The sequence below is a fragment of the Chrysochloris asiatica genome, unplaced genomic scaffold (assembly GCF_000296735.1).
Source record: "Chrysochloris asiatica unplaced genomic scaffold, ChrAsi1.0 scaffold00040, whole genome shotgun sequence".
Lineage (NCBI taxonomy): Eukaryota > Metazoa > Chordata > Mammalia > Afrosoricida > Chrysochloridae > Chrysochloris > Chrysochloris asiatica.
The window spans coordinates 13,306,967-13,324,271 of record NW_006408558.1 but is presented as its reverse complement, the minus strand read 5'-3'; the positions used below and the strand labels follow the sequence as shown (position 1 = coordinate 13,324,271).

Here is a 17,305-nt window from a genome sequence, read left to right as displayed (position 1 = left end):
TGTAACCATGGCAATGAAACGATATATGATAGAATGAATGTAAAACTAATATTCTTCCATGTAAACTATCACATAATTCACAATAAAACATTAAAAAAAAACAAACAAACCCAAACCAGTTGCCTTCTAGTTGGTTCTGACCTCTGTGTGACACAGTAGAACTGCTACGTTGCGTTTGCTTGGCTGTTACGTCTTTTACAGAAGCAGAACGTCAGCTCTTTCTTCTAAAGTGTCACTGGGTGGTTTAACAGTGGAGCACAAATTCGTTGTGCCTAGACCTGGGGACTTCCCCACATGGAACTATAAGGCATCAACAGATATATGTCCAAGGCTTCACTTTTCATTGTACAGTACATGAGTTTTCTTTCCACGTGCATCTGACACCCAATGTCATTTAAGATCTCTGAACTATCTCTGACCTGGGAGCTGGGGGGCCCAGTCCTTCCAGACCCGTTTTCTCTCATCAGTGAATTAGCTCTCTTATCCTAGAACCCTGCCCCCTGTTGTCCCCTGGCCTGAGCCTCCTCTGCCTAGACAGGCTCTCTGCAGCTCAGAGTACCCTGACTTGGATCTGTCCTATAGAGCAGCCAGGCCCCTCCTCCTGGTCCCCTGCCCCAAGGAAATGCCTGTGGTCCTAAGTACTTCCTCCTCCATCACCTCAGCCGGTGTCTGGACCTGTCTGGGGTCCTCTGCACTCCCCCACCCTCACAGAGGATGAAGGCCCAGACCTAAGTAGGCCACCACATCACATCCCCCCACGGGTGCAGGCCAGAGGTTCTGTGTCCTCCCCAAGGAGTCTGCATACCTTGGGGGACTGGGAAAAAATTTCCTGTGACCAACATGGGGGGGGTATTATTGCTGTTGTATGTTCCCCTTCCCTCTCCCACGCAGCCCATTCCTCCTCCCCATCCCCAGAGCACAGACAGCTTGAGGTGCCGGAATGCTCCCCCATGTGCCCGTGCCATCTACCCAGCACCCCCCCCAAACTTCCCTCTAGGCTGCCCCCTGCCTGGTCCCAGAATAGCCCCTCCCTCGCTCCGGCTGTCATCCCGGGTGGGGCGACCACATGATGTCACCTGCCCCTGTCAGCCAGGGACTGATCGGAATGCACAAGAGGAGATGGGGTGGAGACAGCTGCCCGAGGCTGGAGGGGCGGCAGAAAGACAAGGTCACTGGGGGTCTGCAGGTGGATGGAGGAGCACCCACCAGACCCAAGCTTGGTGGGGAGAGGGGAGGGGTGCTCACAAAGGGAGAATGGAGTGTTCAGAATCACCAAGAGCAAAGACGTGTTCCAGAAAGATCCAGGGGCTCCTGAGAGGAAAAGGCAGTGAGGGGCTGGCGGGCAGTGAGGCATCAGGGTGGTGAGGGGCAGCTGTGGCCAGTAAGAATGACACCATCCTGACCAAGGCAATGGTGTGGAGAGGGGAGAAGGTGGTGGGGGTTTCAATCCCTCAGCATGGTGACAACCAGGAAGGGGTGGGAGGGGGCTGGACCGTCCGAACATTTGCACGATGCTGCTGCTCTGGCTGGGGATGGAGGCGCTGGGGGAGAGTCATGTGTCAGGTCTGGACCTGCCAAGGCTTTGGGGGTGCCGGGGGGTGGTGGTGGAACTGTGTCCTCTGTAGTCTCCGGTGTCTGTGAAGGTGACCTTGTTTAGAAACAGGGTCTTTGCAGATGGAATGCCGTTAGGTGCAGTCACCGTGGAATGAGGCGGACCCTGATACTGGTGTGGCGCTGTGGGCTAATGCGTCAGACTGCAAAGTCATTTGAACTGCAAAGTTGGTGGTTCAAGCTCACCAGCTGCTCCTTGGAAACCCTATACAGGGTCGCTATGGGTCGGAACCAACTCGACGGCACTTAACAATAACAGCAAAATCCAATGACTGGTGCTCTGGTAGGAGAAGGGGAGGAGATGTAAGACAGACACACAGGGTTGGTGGGACACGGGAATCGGATCAGAGGGCCACCAAGGCCTTCAGAAGAGACAAGGAAGAATCCTCCAACAGAATCTTCCAACCTCCAGAGCCAAGAAAATATTATCTACAGTCCCCAGCACGAGGGGTCCGCTAGGGTAGCCCCGGGGGCTCACAGAGACCAATCAGCTAACACGGGCCCAGTGGCTGTTGGTCAGGGTGTGGAGCTGGGCTGTGGCCTGGGTACAGACTCACAGAGGAGCAGAGACACGGAGCCAGGGACAAGAGCCAAGAGGCAGCACGGCTTATAGATGGTCCTGAACCACTGACGTGGAGGGCAGCCCCACTGGGCAGGACAGAAACAACAGGAGAGACCCATGCCCCACCCCACCCAGACAGCATGCTGACCCCACTCACCATCTGAAGAACCCCAAAGTAGGAGATAAGGTAGCCAGACTGGGCAGCCTCCAGCTGGAAGAAGTCCATGGAAATGATGGAAAACATGACCATGAAGAGTCCTGGAGGGTGGAGGACAGTCAGGGTGTGCCCACCCACCTGGCCCGTGCCCACCACGGGGCCACACCCCAGCAACTGTTCAAGGAAACCCCATGGTAACCAGTTCAGCTACAAGTCTTCTCTGAAGAGAGTCTGCACAGGAAGTACCCTCCCCAGCCCAGCTAGGGGTTGCTAAGCAGACAACTATCTGGATGAAGCACTCAGAGCCCAGGGCTGATCCCTCTCCATGACCTGGAAGCTTTCTGCTTCAAGGGGATCAGTCCCTTAGCACAAGCAGTTAGATATGGACGTTGAGGGTAGATTTGCTCATCTGTTCTCCCCCCTGTCCCTTGGGTTTCTGAGAGACAAAGTGCACACATCTTTGGTTGTACTGTGGTCAGGGACGCCCTCAGGATGAATGAGGGGCTGGGGGCTATCTGTCATGATGACCAGGGCCAGCACATCTTCAGAAAGCCTGCATTTATTTACTTTCAGATGACCTTCTTCTCCACAGAGAAGGCCCGGAGTTCAGAGGCAGGACAGGGACAGCGGGAGAGGCTGCAAGGAAGCTCTGTGGCTGGGACCCAGTGGTGTGGACAGAACTCAGTCCCCGGGCCCCTGTGGTACCGTGAGTTTACTTGATATGGCTTTTCTGGTGGTGGTTATGTGCTGTGGAGTCGGTTCCGACTCACAGCAACCCTATACAGGGTTTCTGTGGCTGTAAATCTTTACAGGAGCAGAAAGCCTCATCTTTCTCCCATGGAAGAGCTGGTAGTTTCGAACTGCTGACTTTGAGGTTCGCAGCCCGGTTCATAACCACTATTCTACCAGAGCGCCTTCCGGCTTTTCTAGCCAATGTCTTCTTAATTCCCACCAAGTGATTTGGGTGGGATCATGTATATGGGAGTCCTGGTGGGGTGCTGTAGGATAAAGCACTGGACTGCAAGTTCAGCTTGAACCGCAAAGTTGGTGGTTCAAACCCACTAGCTGCTCCTTGAAAACCCTCTACAGGGTCACTATGAGTCGGAATCGACTGGAATCTACTTGATGGCGCTTAACAACAACAGCATGCAAATAAGGTGTACAGGACTCTAAGGCCGGGATTGGTTAGTTTTGTCCTCCCACTAGGTTTAAAAGGAGGCATCACAAAATCAGGAACAGACAACCCCAGGAGCATCAGGTAGGAAGAGCAGGAGTGGAGCATGAGATCCCTACCTGGAAAAGCAGCTATAGCAGAGGTGGTGACAGAGGTGGTGGCAGGGAGAGACAGAGCAGCTGTGGGTCTAGGTGCACGCACTGAGAAAGGCTGACCTGCAGAGTATGGCCTCTGGGCATTCACAGAGTGGCTAAGGGAGCTTGGTAACGCTTGCTATGCGCAGCAGGCCAGAGGCCCAGGGACCACACGGCTGACAGGCTGAAGACAGGAGTGAGGAGAGCCTGCAGGCTGGCAGACAGGAGGCGTTCCTGACCGGAGACCTGCTGTCCTGAGCTGGTATCGATCCTGAATTGTCCCCTGTTCACTTTCCTAACAAATTTCACAATTGTGAATGTTGTTATGAGCTGTTGTTATTATAATACGTCATTGCAATGGATTATTGGCACCCAGAGGTGAAGCCGAGAGGGCTGTGGGAGGGATGCTTGGTGTCAGAATAGGGTGAAGAAGGTTGGAGGGTGGAGGCTCGCCTGATCTCCAACTCACAGGAATCGGCCTTGGGCTGATTTTGAGTTTGATTCATCTTTCCCCTGTGGAGCTACGGAAAGTCAGACGTGGTCTCCATGTCTTACACCGCCCCCCCATCCCCATTCCCACATAAAGGATAGGCTAAAACCCTGGCACCTGTCAATGCAGCCCTGTGTGGAGGTTGGGTCCACTTTGTAGGTATAACTGGACTCCTGGTGTGGCACTGTAGGATCAGCACTGGACGACTAACCACAAGGTTGGTGGTTCAAACCCACCAGCTACTCCTTGGAAACCCTACACAGGGTCGCTCTGAGTTGGAACTGACTCCACGGCACACAACAACAAAACAACAGATGTAATTAGCTCCATTCACATAAGGTCGCATGGGAACAGGTTGGATCCTAATCCCATCTGAGTGGTGTCGTTTTTAAAGGACAGCCATGGTGGGGTGGGGGTGGGGCGGGAGGAGACACGGAAAGACAGAGGGAACACAGCCTACAAAGATGGAGCCTGAGAGTGGAGCAATTGAGACACAAGCCAATGGATGCCTGGGTTTCCCAGAAGCTCTAGAGAAGGGAAGGCTCCTTCCCATAAGCCTTCAGGGAGACCGTGGCCCTGTGGGTGCCCTGACCTCAGCCCTCAGCTCTTCTTACAAGGCCCTGGGTGGCTGATGGTGCTTTGTTACAGCCTCCCCCGGACTTTAGACCCTCAGTGACCACTTCCTAGGGTCCTCAGGGCATGGTCTGGAGAGGCTGGTAGGGACGGAGGTGGACATGGTCTCCCTCTTCTCCTGTGGCTCAGGTGAGCTGTGAAGAGAGAGCAGGGGTGGACACAACCCCAACCCCGCCCCATCCCCAAGGCCTGGAACTCTTAGCTGCACTTACCTGAGGGGAAGCCGGAGACTACCTTGATGAGGAAGACAGGCAGGATGCCAGGTAGCAGCAGAAGGCGGGAAATAGCCTTCAGGTCAAACACGCCAGCCTTGGGCCCACCTGGAGCATCGAGAGACAGTCAGACCACCTGCTTCCCTCTAGCTTCTCCCCACCCGGCTCTCTGAGTTAGAGCTGTGTTTCTGCCCCGATGCAGCCACCTTCGGTCCCCAGAGACTGGAAGAGCTGAGGAGGGTCTTGCCTTAGAGCCTTTGGAGGGGGCTTGGCCCTGCTGCCCTCTCTGTGTTTCAGTCTGTCAGTCTGTGGCATTTCTACCACAGCCCCCAACCTGCTCAGTACTTCTTTAGCAGCACCTTGTACCCTGATTTGGTCCTCCCCTCCTAATGCTGCCTCTGCTGTGATTCCAGCCTCTCCAACCCCTTCCCATGACCTTGAAGACAAAGACCACGTCCCTGAACCCAGCTCTGCATGCTGGAGGGGCTCAGGAATGAAACTGGGTGCCCCTGGCCTGGAGCCTTGCCAGAGATGCCACGGTGCTGTCAGGAAGAGGAGGGGCTCGTGGGCACACAGGTAGAGCCTTCAGGGGGTTTTACCTGTTGAGGTGGCAGTGGGCCCTTTGGTGTTGGCTGGAATGCCGATGAAGCTCAAGACGGTGCCAAGGAGGTTGGCCACAAGCGCCACAAGGGCAGGGCACTGGATCCTGGGGGTGGCAGTGTGGTCAGCAAGGCTGGAGGGCATGAGATCTACCCTTACCCCCACCACCCACAGTCCTAATCACCTTTAGGCCTCGGGCTCAATCCAACTCCCATGTCCCCATGGCCAGGGCAGGGGCAAGCCTGGCCCCTCAGGGCACAAATACTTGTCATATGATTGAAGGACACCCCTGACCCTCACACTGTGGCCACAGCCCCAGGGCCTCCAAGAGAGGTTGTCAGGAGGGCCATTTTACAGATGAGGAAACTGGCCCTGCCATAGCCAATACACATATGCTTATACACAGGTACACATGTGCACACACGCAATATAATAACATGTACACACATACATTTTACAGACGAGAAAACTGAGGCTTTCCCACACTCAATACACATACAGGCAAGTACACACACGTGTACACACATGCATTTTACAGGTGAGTAATCCAATACCCTCCCACACCCAATACACATACACACATGTACCATGGGCACACATGTACACACATGTAGACACACACACCATGTCATTACAACAGCAAGTCTTAGGGAAGCCCCTGGGATCCAAGCCCAGGTAGAGGGTGGGGTGGTCTTCCTGCCCTCGGCCATCCGGTCTGTCTCGGGTGGAGTTGGCATGTGCCCCGAGCCTTCCCCTTTGCCCTCTGTCCTCCGCTCTGAGTATTTGGATTCTCTGGCTCCAAGTGTGCCTTCCCATTCATCAGCAGGAGCGGTGGGGCATTCAGGGGGCTGCTGGGGCCTGAGGGAGGCTTCTGCCTGACCCCCAGGGAGGGACGAGGCTGGGCTCAGGCCCCACACCCCACCTCTGGATGCAGAGCTAATGGTGACGTCAGGAGAGCCACCTCGCAGAGAAAGGCCCATTCTTCTGGACCATAGTCTCCAGAGGCACACTCGTCACTGCCCTGGTCAGCCAGCTGGGGACAATGCCGTGATCTCTGTTCTATGCCCTGGAACGGCCTGGAGCAAGGCAGCCACTTAGAGGGCTATTTTGGGAGGTTGGTGACATGAGGGGCAGGCGGCAGGCAGGATGTCGTCTGTCACCACAGGGTGACAGGCGACCGGAAGCCACCCCTGCCCTCTGGTCCAGCAGAACCTCGGTGTGAGGACGATGGAGGGTCGCAATGGAAGTTCCCTCCCTGTTCCCCAGCTCTCACACCCCCAAACACTGGGGAGAACGCCCCACTTCCCAGGCAGCCCCCTCCAGACTCCTTCTGTGACTGGGATGTTGGATGGGGCTCTCGTGGGCTCCAATGCTTTTAATCCCAGAGCGATCTTCGGGGAACAGGAACACTAGTGATGCAGTGATTAAGTGCTTAGCTGCTAGCCAAAAGGTCTTCAGTTTGAACCCACCAGTGGCACTGAGGAAGAAAGATAAAAAACAAAAAAACCCACAAATAAACTCTGCCGGCCAATCGATTCCGAATCACAGCGACCCTATAGGATAGAGTGGAATTATTCCATCAGGCTTTTTGAGGTGGTAAATCTCAACAGAAGCAGACTGCCACATCTTTCTTCCTCGGAGCGGTGGGTGGGTTTAAACCACAGGCCTTTGGTTAGCGGTTCAGCCCACTGTAGTACTAGGGCTTCTTCCAGTAAAGAGAGCAGCCGAGGAAACCCAGGGAGGGGTTCTACTGTCACATGGGGTCACCATGATCAGAATCAACTGGAAGGGACCCCACTTTGGGAGGACACTGTGCTTCTGTTAAGGGTGACGGCGAAATAACAGCATGAAAATGATTCCTGAGCGTGAAAATGGTAAAGGTTTAGTTACTTTTATGTTTACCACAATAAAAAGGCAAAACGAGACAAATGTCGAGACAAAGCAAGGATGGCAGAAGCCCATTCGATTAGTCTCTGCCCCCTAGTGTAGTGGTTACGAATCAGGCTGCTAACCTCAAGGTCAGCAGTTCAAAACTACCAGCCATTCCGTGGGAGAAAGATGAGGCTTTCTGCTCCGGTAAAGATTGACAGCCTTGGAAACCCTATGCAGGGTCGACTCCACGGCACATACCCGCTTTATTTTTACTACGGCTGGGCAGATGGATCTTCCTGCCCCTCTCCCTGTGGCTAAGATGCTGGGTGACTCACTTCCTCTGTCTCTACACCCTGAGGCTGTGTTAGTCAGGGGCCTGTGTGCACCCCGAGCCATCCCACATTGGAAGCAGCTCATTCTTGTCTCAAGGCTAGGGTCCCCACGTCCTCTGGAGGACAGGCAGTCTGACCATCCCGGGCCCTGGACTCTGTGCGTGTTTCCTGCCAGCTCTAAAGTGGCAATTCCTCATGGACCAGACTTCCGCTTCCACCTGTTTCAAGAGGTGACGGTATATGGCCCAGACCATCCAGCCATCAGGGAATGAGTCGTGGTTCCCCATGCCTGCTACTGGGAGCTGCCTCCTCTGGCCTGGCCACAGGCTGCCCTGGACTGTCCATCCCGGGGATACAGAAAACAACTCACTCACCCTCAGCTACGTCTAAACTGGAAATTGGGGACCTCTCCTGATTCAAACTTGCTTCTGGATTCCCTTCAAAATACCTCCCTGCCATCAAGTCAAATCCAACTCATAGAGACCCCCCATAAGACAGAGTACAACAGTTCCTTAGGGTTTCTGAGACGGAATCTTTACGGAAGCCGACGGCCTCGTCTTCCTCACACAGGCGGCTGGTAGGTTTGAATTGCAAACCTTGAGGTTAGCCATCAATGCTTGGCCCACTGTGCCACCAAACCCCCTTTCTGGCTTCCAGGGCCACAGAAAAATGCTCCAGGCTCTGTTGGACCTAATGCTTCTCAGAATGTGCTCTCTGCCCACCCCACCCCTGCCACTGGTGACCACTTGTTTCTCAGCTCGGCCAACACTGAGGAACTCTCATCCAGGGCCCTGTGTCTCCCACGAGGCTGAGTCACTAGGTCCCAGCCCGCCCCACCACCTGCTCATTAACCTGCTATGTCACCTGGAATTTCCATCAGCAGGGAAAGGGCTCCTGACAGCCCCACCCAGTCCAAAGGGCCCAGATACACAGCAGGTCCCCGGCCCCCGACTGTCTTCTGAGGCCCCAGGATCCAGATAAGGTGGGAGAGTGCTGAGTAACCCCAGACCGATGGGACCTGCCCTGCTTCGTGTGTGAAAACGGAAATACTCTGGGGTCACTTCTGATTCAACCCCACCCTCTGACTGCCCGGGCCCTAGAGGCCCCCCATAGCCTGCAAAACCCCCATACCCAATCCCACTGCATCTCAAGTCAATTCCAGCTCATAGCAAACTTGTAGGAGAGAGGAGAATTGTTCCTTAGGGTTTAGGGGAGCAGACAGCCCCATCCTTCACCTGAGATGGCTTGTAAGGGGACCTCCCCAAAGCCCCCCTGGATGTCCACCTCCCCTCCGATGCCCGCCTCATGCCCTCTAAGCCAGGACACCCTGACCATGGGCCTCCTGGCCACCACCGCTCAGCCTGACATTGTGACTTCCTGTCTTCCCTCCATGGACAACTCCCCAACTTCCTGCTCGTGCCTTTCCCCCAAACCCCACCTACGGGCACCCCACTCCCCTTCATCCATTTGCCCCCTGGCCAGCACTGCTGTTTGGGGACCATCCATCTACATCCAGAACGGGAACCCCTTGGGGCAGGGGCATCGGCTAGAGGCTGGCACACCGTGGAGGGTGGGTCTCGGGCGCCCTTTCATATGAGGCTAAGGATGATGACAGTGTCTGCCTTTGGAAGGCTGGGGACCCCCACAGGGACCCACGTGTGTGTGTGAGGGGGGAGTCATGGTGGAAACCTGGGTAGCTGTATCCTCTCCTCACTATAGCCCTGTCCCAGGTTGTGAGCCACAGAGCCCCCACCCCCAGCCCGGCCCTATCATTGTGACTCAGGCCCAGTCCAGCCGCCAACCCCACCCTCCCTGGGAGCCCTGGGGCCCAAACCAGTTCTACTAGTACCCTCCCACTTCCTCCTGTACCGGCTGTGGGTGCCAAGGGTGGGGCCTTTTGGGGTCAGGGTGCCCAGGCTGCAGGTGGTAGGGGCATTTCCTTGTTGCAGCTTTCTTTTAGACCCCTGCCCTGGACTGTGGAGGAGCCAAGCCCGGGGACCATGGAGCCCATCCTTGTTTGGGGCACCCGGGGAGGTGAGGGGTACCCACAGCTGGTGGACATCAGCACCCTGGTACAACTCAGGATGTGGTTGACCGGAGGGCAGTGGGCAGAGGTCACCAAAGCCTGCCCCCCTGTACCTCTCCCTCCACTCCGAGACAAATTCTATGAAGGCCACAAAGGCTGGTGGGGGGGGGGTCAACTTTAGGTACAAGGCCATCTACGCTCCAAAGTCTCCGTGTGGCGTGTGCATCATGAGAGAAACCCGGCACTGCACCAGGGCCCGCGCGCTCTCCTGAGCCTCAGTTTCCCCACTCATTAAAGGACTGTTAAGAGTGGTCACCCCGGAGACCAGAAAAGGGACTCATGGCTCTTACAAAGCACCTTAGATCTCGGCATAAAAGGAAATAAGGGGAGCTAACAGAATGCTTCTGATGGTGAAGAACTGGGGGCAGGGTGGTCTAGGGGGCTGAAAGAGGGTCTGCAGCTGGGATGAGTGAAAGGAGGCAGAGGTGGGACCAAAGAATGTGGGCGGACCTGCTGTTCACAGAGCCTGTGTTCTAGCTCCCGGCTGGCTCGCTTACCCTGGAAGCATCTCTAGGGGTGAGTGGACTGGGGAGAACACAGGCCGGGGAGCATCAGGAAATGGGCTGGGCTGGGAGGGCAAGTGGCTTGTCTGGGTTGCAGTGGAGTTCCCAAGGGTGGGACAATGACTCTGCTCCGGCCTGTGGTCTGGCCTGCTGGGAACAATCTCAGGAAGGACAGACTTGGCATCAGCTGGGACAAGTGCAGACATGTTGGGTCTGTCTGAGCCACCTGGGTCGGCTGCCTCAACTAGCTTGACAGTGGTCACTGCTCCCAGGCCACTCGTGAAGTGTCCCTGGGCTTGGACAACAGCAGGGAGGGAGCTCATGGTGTCCGGGACAAGTTAGGACCTCTGGGGTCCTGGACCTATCTTACCCTGGGGAGGAGGACATCTTTAGTCCAACAAGAAGGATAACATTGAGAAGAGAAGGCTGGAGACAGAGAAAAGGTAATCAGAACGTAAAACCCTAGTAGAAATAGCTTGTCGCAGACAGACTACCCATGAAGACACTGCCTAAAGCTGACAGCTGCGGAAGGCACCCCATTTCCAAGAAGCCTGTGCCCCTTGACTCATAAAACCATGAATATTCAACGTACCACTGGTTGGTTGGGTGCTGTGTGGAGTCAGTTCCGGCTCATAGTGACCCTGTATAGGGTTTCCGAGGCTATAAATCTTTACGGGGGCAGAAAGCCTCATCTTTCTCCCATGGAACAGCTGGTAGTTTCAAACTGATGACCTTGCAGTTCGCAGCCCAATTCGTAACCACTAATTAATATGTATTAGCACACCCTTCGAGGAAGAGGCCCCATGCCTTTATAAGGCAGTGTACCCTAGTCCCAAAGAGGCTTCTCCACTCGCCAACATAGACCCGCTTGTCTCTCTGACGTTCACTTTTGCTTTGCAATAAAGAGCTTCTAACTGAATGATTGTTTGTGTGTGAATGAGAAGCAGCGACTTGGTGGAGCTAAGTCTTCAGACCCATTGAGAGCAAGAGGGACCAGGGAAAAACATGACAATGGTTGTTGGGGCTTATAACCGTAATCGCGCCCCCCCCAGGCAGAACTACAGAGCACACAGACCAGAGCTGCCAGGGGATTTTCAGGGAGTTACTACTGTGAATAACTCTATGATCTCAGACACAGGACATGATGCGCTTGCGCAAACCCACAAGCCCCACAGCATAGACGGAAGGAACCCTCACCTGAGCCAGTGAGTTCATCCTCGTGTTTTCTTACAGGGTTTTCTCAAAGGCTGTGACCTTTCACAGCGGATCACCAGGTCTGACTGCCAAAGTGCCTTTGGGTTGGTTTGACCTTCCAATCTTTACGCTAGTAGTCCAGAACTTAACCATTTGTTTCATCCAGGGTCTCCTTTATGTGTGTTATATACACACAAACATATAAACATACACACACACATGCTTATTGTTATTAGGTGCCGTGGAGTCGGTTCCAACTCATAGCGAGCCTGTATAGCATTCCCTAAGGGGCTCTGGTAGCGTAGTGGTTACGAATCGGGCTGTGAACTGTAAGGTCAGCAGTTCGAAACTACCAGCTGTTCCACGGGAGAAAGATGAGGCTTTCTGCTCCCGTAAATATTTACAGCCTCGGAAACTCTGTAAACTCTGTACAGGGTCACTATGAGTCGGAACCTACTTCACTATCACCGTAACATTCCCTAGGAGCAGCTGTGTTATCTTACAGTTTCACACCTGTACATATACCTGACCTATATGTTACACGGTACTGTCGGATCAGCAATGGACTGAAAATCACAAGGGGAGCAGTTTAAACCCACCTGCTGGTGGGATTACGGACATCAGAGGTCACTCTGATGAGGGTTCAGAAGGCAGTGAGGAGGGCTATAAAAATGGAGATGGTACAGAGGGTGAGGGGCAGGGGCTGAGAAGTTAGTCACAGAACTAGGAGACCCACACAAGACGCACGGGAGCTGACTCACGGAACAAGAGAGCTGAGCGCCTCAAGGTCAAGGCAGAGTGGGGTGCCTCTGGGTACTTGGTGGTGGATTTAGACTCTCTGAACCGTGGGTGAGAAAGTTGAGGGGTTTCTGGTTAGTGCCAACTGCTGTAGTGGGGTGCGCCTGAGCATCTATCAGTAGAGCTAATGAACACCGTAACGCTGGCTGGAGCAGAGTGGAGACCAGGGGGCCTCTTCTAGAGACCACTGGACCTGGGGTCTCAGTCTTAACAGGTGGGGCTCTCAAAATTGGAACCACAACCTCTGGGTTTCTCTGAGGATAGGGCCACAGTTTCCGAAGTTTCCAAGAGTTGGATCTTCTTCACCAACTCTGGTGTGAGGAAGTGTGGGTTCTGGTGAGTCGGGCTGTAGGGCAGGGGTACCATGTCTGAATGGGTGGGGTTGCCTCTCAGAGGGACTAGGAGAATGGCAGCTGAGGGAACAGAGCTGTCATCCCAGTGGGCCTGGAGGGCAGAACTGAAACCCTGGACCCAGAATCCAGAGTGTAGGGCCTGGATGGTCGCTCAGGGCAGAGGATGATTTCAAACCTTGAGGGTGAATGTAAAATTGTTCTGCTGGATTTAACTTGCTTGCTACTTCAAAAAGTTCACGAAAAATGGAATGAAAAGATAATGGATGTGTTTCATGGACTTTTCGAAGCCCCCTCATGTATGTGTGTATGTGCATATATGTTGTTACTGTTGTTGAGTGCTGCCGAGTTGGTTTCAACTCATAGTGACCCCATATAGGGTTTCCAAGGAGCAGCTGGTGAGTTTGAGCCACCGACCTTTTGGTTCAAACCGACCTTGCAGTCCTGTGCTTGATTTTGATTAAGATAGGTTAATTAAGTTTTAATTGCTTTGGGTTTGTTTTTGTTGTTTTTTCCTGAGTGGAACTGTGTTTATATTTCTCCTAGACAAAGACCTAAGAGTGAATTGCTGGGTCATCCTTTAAGACAAGTATTTGAAAGACTGACCAGTGCTTATCCTACAGTGGTACACTCAGAACTAGAAAAGAAGATACGTGGCTCCTTGGAAACTCTATACAGGGTTGCTATGGGTCAGAATTGCTTCAATGGCACTTAACAACAACAACAACATATATATACATTCACACACACACACATACATATTATCAGGAGGGACCAGTTGCTAGAGAAGGATGTAATGTTTGGTAAGGTGGCGGGCCAGAGAAAAAGAGGAAGACCCCCCCAATAAAATGGATTATAGCACAGTGGTGGCATTAATGGGCTTAACTTGGCAACAATTGTGAAGTTGGCCCAGGATCAGTCAGTGTTTCATTCTGTTATACATACGGTTGCTATGAGTCTGTACCAACTCGATGGTACCTAACAACAACAATAACAACACACACACACACACATATTGGAGTAAAGTGGCTCTGTAGGATAAGCACTGGACGGAGAACTATAAGGTCAGTGGTTCAAGCCCACCAGTCACTCCTTGGGAGAACCATGAGGCTTTTTGCTCCCCAAAAGATTAAACAGCCTTGAAAACCCTACACAGGCTAACTCATCAGCGATTAACAACAACATATGTATAAATACATACGCACACATACATAAGGTAGCTTCAAAAAAATCATTGAATAACTCCGTTATTTTTTCATCCTATTTTTCCATGACATTTTTGAAGCACCAAGCCAGTTAAATTCAGCAGAACTATTTGCATATATAAATACACGCAAGGGGGCTTCAAAAAGTTTGTGAGGACTTGGAATTGAATGAGAAGCTAATGGCTACAGAGAACAATTCTAGTGATGTACATAGTGTGGTCAATCATTCAAGATCAAAAGGGCAGCCTTTACCCACGGAAGAGCTCAGAAGGGTGGGGAAAGGAGAGGAAGGGAAACCACCAGAGGGAGGAAGTGGGTAAGTGATGTTTCATGGAGGGAACCGCAATCATTGAGATGAATCGAAATGTAAGATCTGTTGAGCGTAAAATTGATGATCTGCTCTGTAAACCTTCACAGAATTCACAATAAAAAGTAAAAACAAAAGCTAATGGATACATACACACACAGGCACATGGGAGAGAGCTTCAAAGTTTGTGGAAATTTTTCATTATCTTTTAATCCCATGTTTCCACAAACTTTTCCAAGCTCCCTTGAATTTCATTTTAGCTAGTAGACAAGCAATTAATCATTCCCCCCAGGAATTTAGTTAATAACAATGTATCAATACTGGCTCTTCATTGGTAACACATGATTTAAAATGTAACTAACAGGGGACCCCTGCTAGGCCAGTGGATATGGGACTCTAATTTCTGCACAGTTTGTCTTTTAGCCTAATACTGCATGGTGCTAAGAAATAGTCTATTAAAAAAGAAAAAAGAAAAGGGCAAAAGGAAACGTCCCCACAAGAAGGTCTAACGATGCAGCCTAGACAAGTCTCCTAACTTCAGAGACCCATGTCCAACTGCCTACTCCATGTGTCCCTGAAGCACCTATGGACACCCAGACTGACATTAACGCTGGCATTCAATCCAGCATTAGGTCATCCTGAGTCCCCAGGTACAGTTTAGGTGTGGCTTTGGCATTGCCACCTTGAACTCACACCCATTTCCCATGCAGAGCCGGCTGCTACTTGATTATTTTTATACCTGATCATCTAGAGATAGGTTTTCATTTTGAGGAGGGACTCATAGTTTCCCCAGACTCAAATTCATTGTGGGACTTGGGACTTGACAAGAACACAAGAATCACAGGTTTGAACAAAATATATTGTGAGAAATTCTCAAGATGGTCCATCTTCAGGAATCAAGGGCCCAGGAGATTGCTAGACTAGATGTAGATTGTGGATTCACATAGCAACAGCCGCCTATGTTCCTGGACTATGTGAACAGGATGAATTGCGGGGAGGGGGGAACTTTAAATAATACAGTCATGAAGGGTACAGGCAGTGTCTCAGGGAAGATTTTAACCCCAAAGTACTCACTCAATGAGGAAATGTGGAAGGGACCTTCTCGGAATAAGATAAAATTCTAGGCCAGCCAGCCACGTGGCTCATCTATCTACCTGTTATCTCTGGGTCTGGTGCCCGATTTTGCAAAATCGAATAAAGAAAACCTCACTCTAGCTAAAATGAGTACAGATTGGCTTTCTTGAGTGTTTGTCATTAAGCACTCTTGGTAACTCATCGGTGACGTCATAACCAAGAGGAACTGAGGCAGCATCCGGGGTATCACTGGGGTCCCTACTCCCCCTACCCTAGTACCCTATCTGACCTACTAGAGAACATGACCTGCTGGGAGAGAAGGCCCAGGGCCTTGGGCAGAGCCCCAGAGACCCTCTCCAGGGAAGGAGGTGCCATATAAAACCACTGTGTCCATCTTCCTGCCTAATTGAATCCCTGGGGACAGCTCTCAGTCCAACTGCCACTATTCTGGGGCTTGTCTGTAGGTATTTGGGGGGAACCCAGGCTGCAGGCTGGCCTAGGGAAACTGAGGCTCTCCACAGTTGGAGAACTTGGTGGCCCTAGAAGTGTCTCCCCTACACGAAGTGGTACCCTGTGTAAATGGGGAACTGGGAAGGGAGCCACTGTCTGGGATGGAGCCCCAGAGATGGCTGGTGGCCAGCGGGCATGGAGCCTTTGGACAGGAAACAGCTCCCCACACCCTATCAAAGTCTGGCTGAGTGAATGTGAAGGGCAAGGTCCACTCTTGTGAAGCAGACCGACGGCATGTGGAGCATGGGGGTGGAAATGGGCCTTTCCTGGGTGGGACAGGGGTGGGGGTGGGGCGCACGGCGGGGCTGGTCTCTGAGCAGCGGAAGGGACACTTCCTCCCTGGCCAGAGTTCAGGTCTCCTCCCAGGAGAGGTAGGGGGAAGGGCGACGGATCCAGTCTTCGGAGTTGTGGAGGAGGTGCACGCCTAGGGGTCTCTGGGGGCACCACAAGAGAGAGCCTGGGGGCTGGAAAGGCCCCCACCTTGGAGAATGCAAAGCTGGGGGCCAACCTCTCACTTCCCATCAGTAGCTCATTATCAAAGTGGGGAAACTAAAGCAAGATGAGGTGACCCACCCTCAGTCACCTGGCCAGACCCCGTTCTCCTGGCCCCTGCTTGGAGCCCCCCGCCCAGGGTCCACCACCTGCAGTCTCCGGGACAGCTGGGAAGGGGTTCATTATTTCAGAGACGGAGGCTGGACGGGTAGAGTGCAGGGACCACACAGGTGCGGGGTCATCTCCTCTGTCCTCCCACCACACGTGACTGCTAGGACCACTCCCTAGACTGCGCTCAGGGGGCGTCCTCCAGAACTCCGGGTTCGGCTCAATAGCAGCTCAGCAAATACCCATTCCCAGATCGAGGCCCACGTGTCGGCCCCACCCCGGCCGCCTGATTTCCTTTAACTCCAGCCCAGTTTCCGTCAGCCCAGGGCTGAGCGCTCACAGACCACCCGCCTCAATCCTGGGTCCCGACTCAGATCAACCGGGACTTCAGTGCGGTGTGGCAGCGCCCTCTGCCGGCCACGCCGCGCTCTCCACCCCACCCCACCCCTGCCTCACAACCGCCCCCGTCCGACCGCGCGTCCCGCCCCCTGCCGATCGCCCCACCCCTGTCCACGCAGCGCGCCCCGCCCAGTCTCCCTCCGAGTGGGCTCAATCGGAGCAGATGCGAAAATCCAGGGCCGGAGAGGTGGGCGGGGCCCGGAGCGCGCGGCCCGGCCCCGCCCCACCGGTCACTCACCCGTATGCAGCGCTCAGGGTCCCGCCAAGTAGGGATCCGAGAATGAGGCCGACGCCGAAGCAGAGGCCCAGGCTTCCCAGGGCCACGGGCCGCTCTTCTGGAGGGGTCAGGTCTGTGATGACCATCTGGGCGGCTGCAGGCCGGACGCGGGTCTTAGCGCGCTATTCGCACGCAGGCTCCGCTTCGTATCGGCAAGCCCCTGCCCGCAGCACCCCTCACCCCGACCCCTAGGTCAGGCCTCGCCCCCAACACCCTCCCTTTCCC

At 53.6% G+C, this 17,305-nt stretch overlaps 1 protein-coding gene across 1 annotated transcript in view; it reads right to left on the bottom strand.

The window, feature by feature from the left end:
* The window catches only part of SLC22A18 (solute carrier family 22, member 18), a 31,758-nt gene that overhangs the window by 7,180 nt on the left and 7,273 nt on the right, over nucleotides 1-17,305 (bottom strand). Inside the window, 4 exon segments of the mRNA XM_006860812.1 lie at nucleotides 2,331-2,431; nucleotides 4,974-5,119; nucleotides 5,593-5,679; nucleotides 17,042-17,174. Coding sequence (XP_006860874.1) covers nucleotides 2,331-2,431; nucleotides 4,974-5,119; nucleotides 5,593-5,679; nucleotides 17,042-17,174 — 467 coding nt within the window.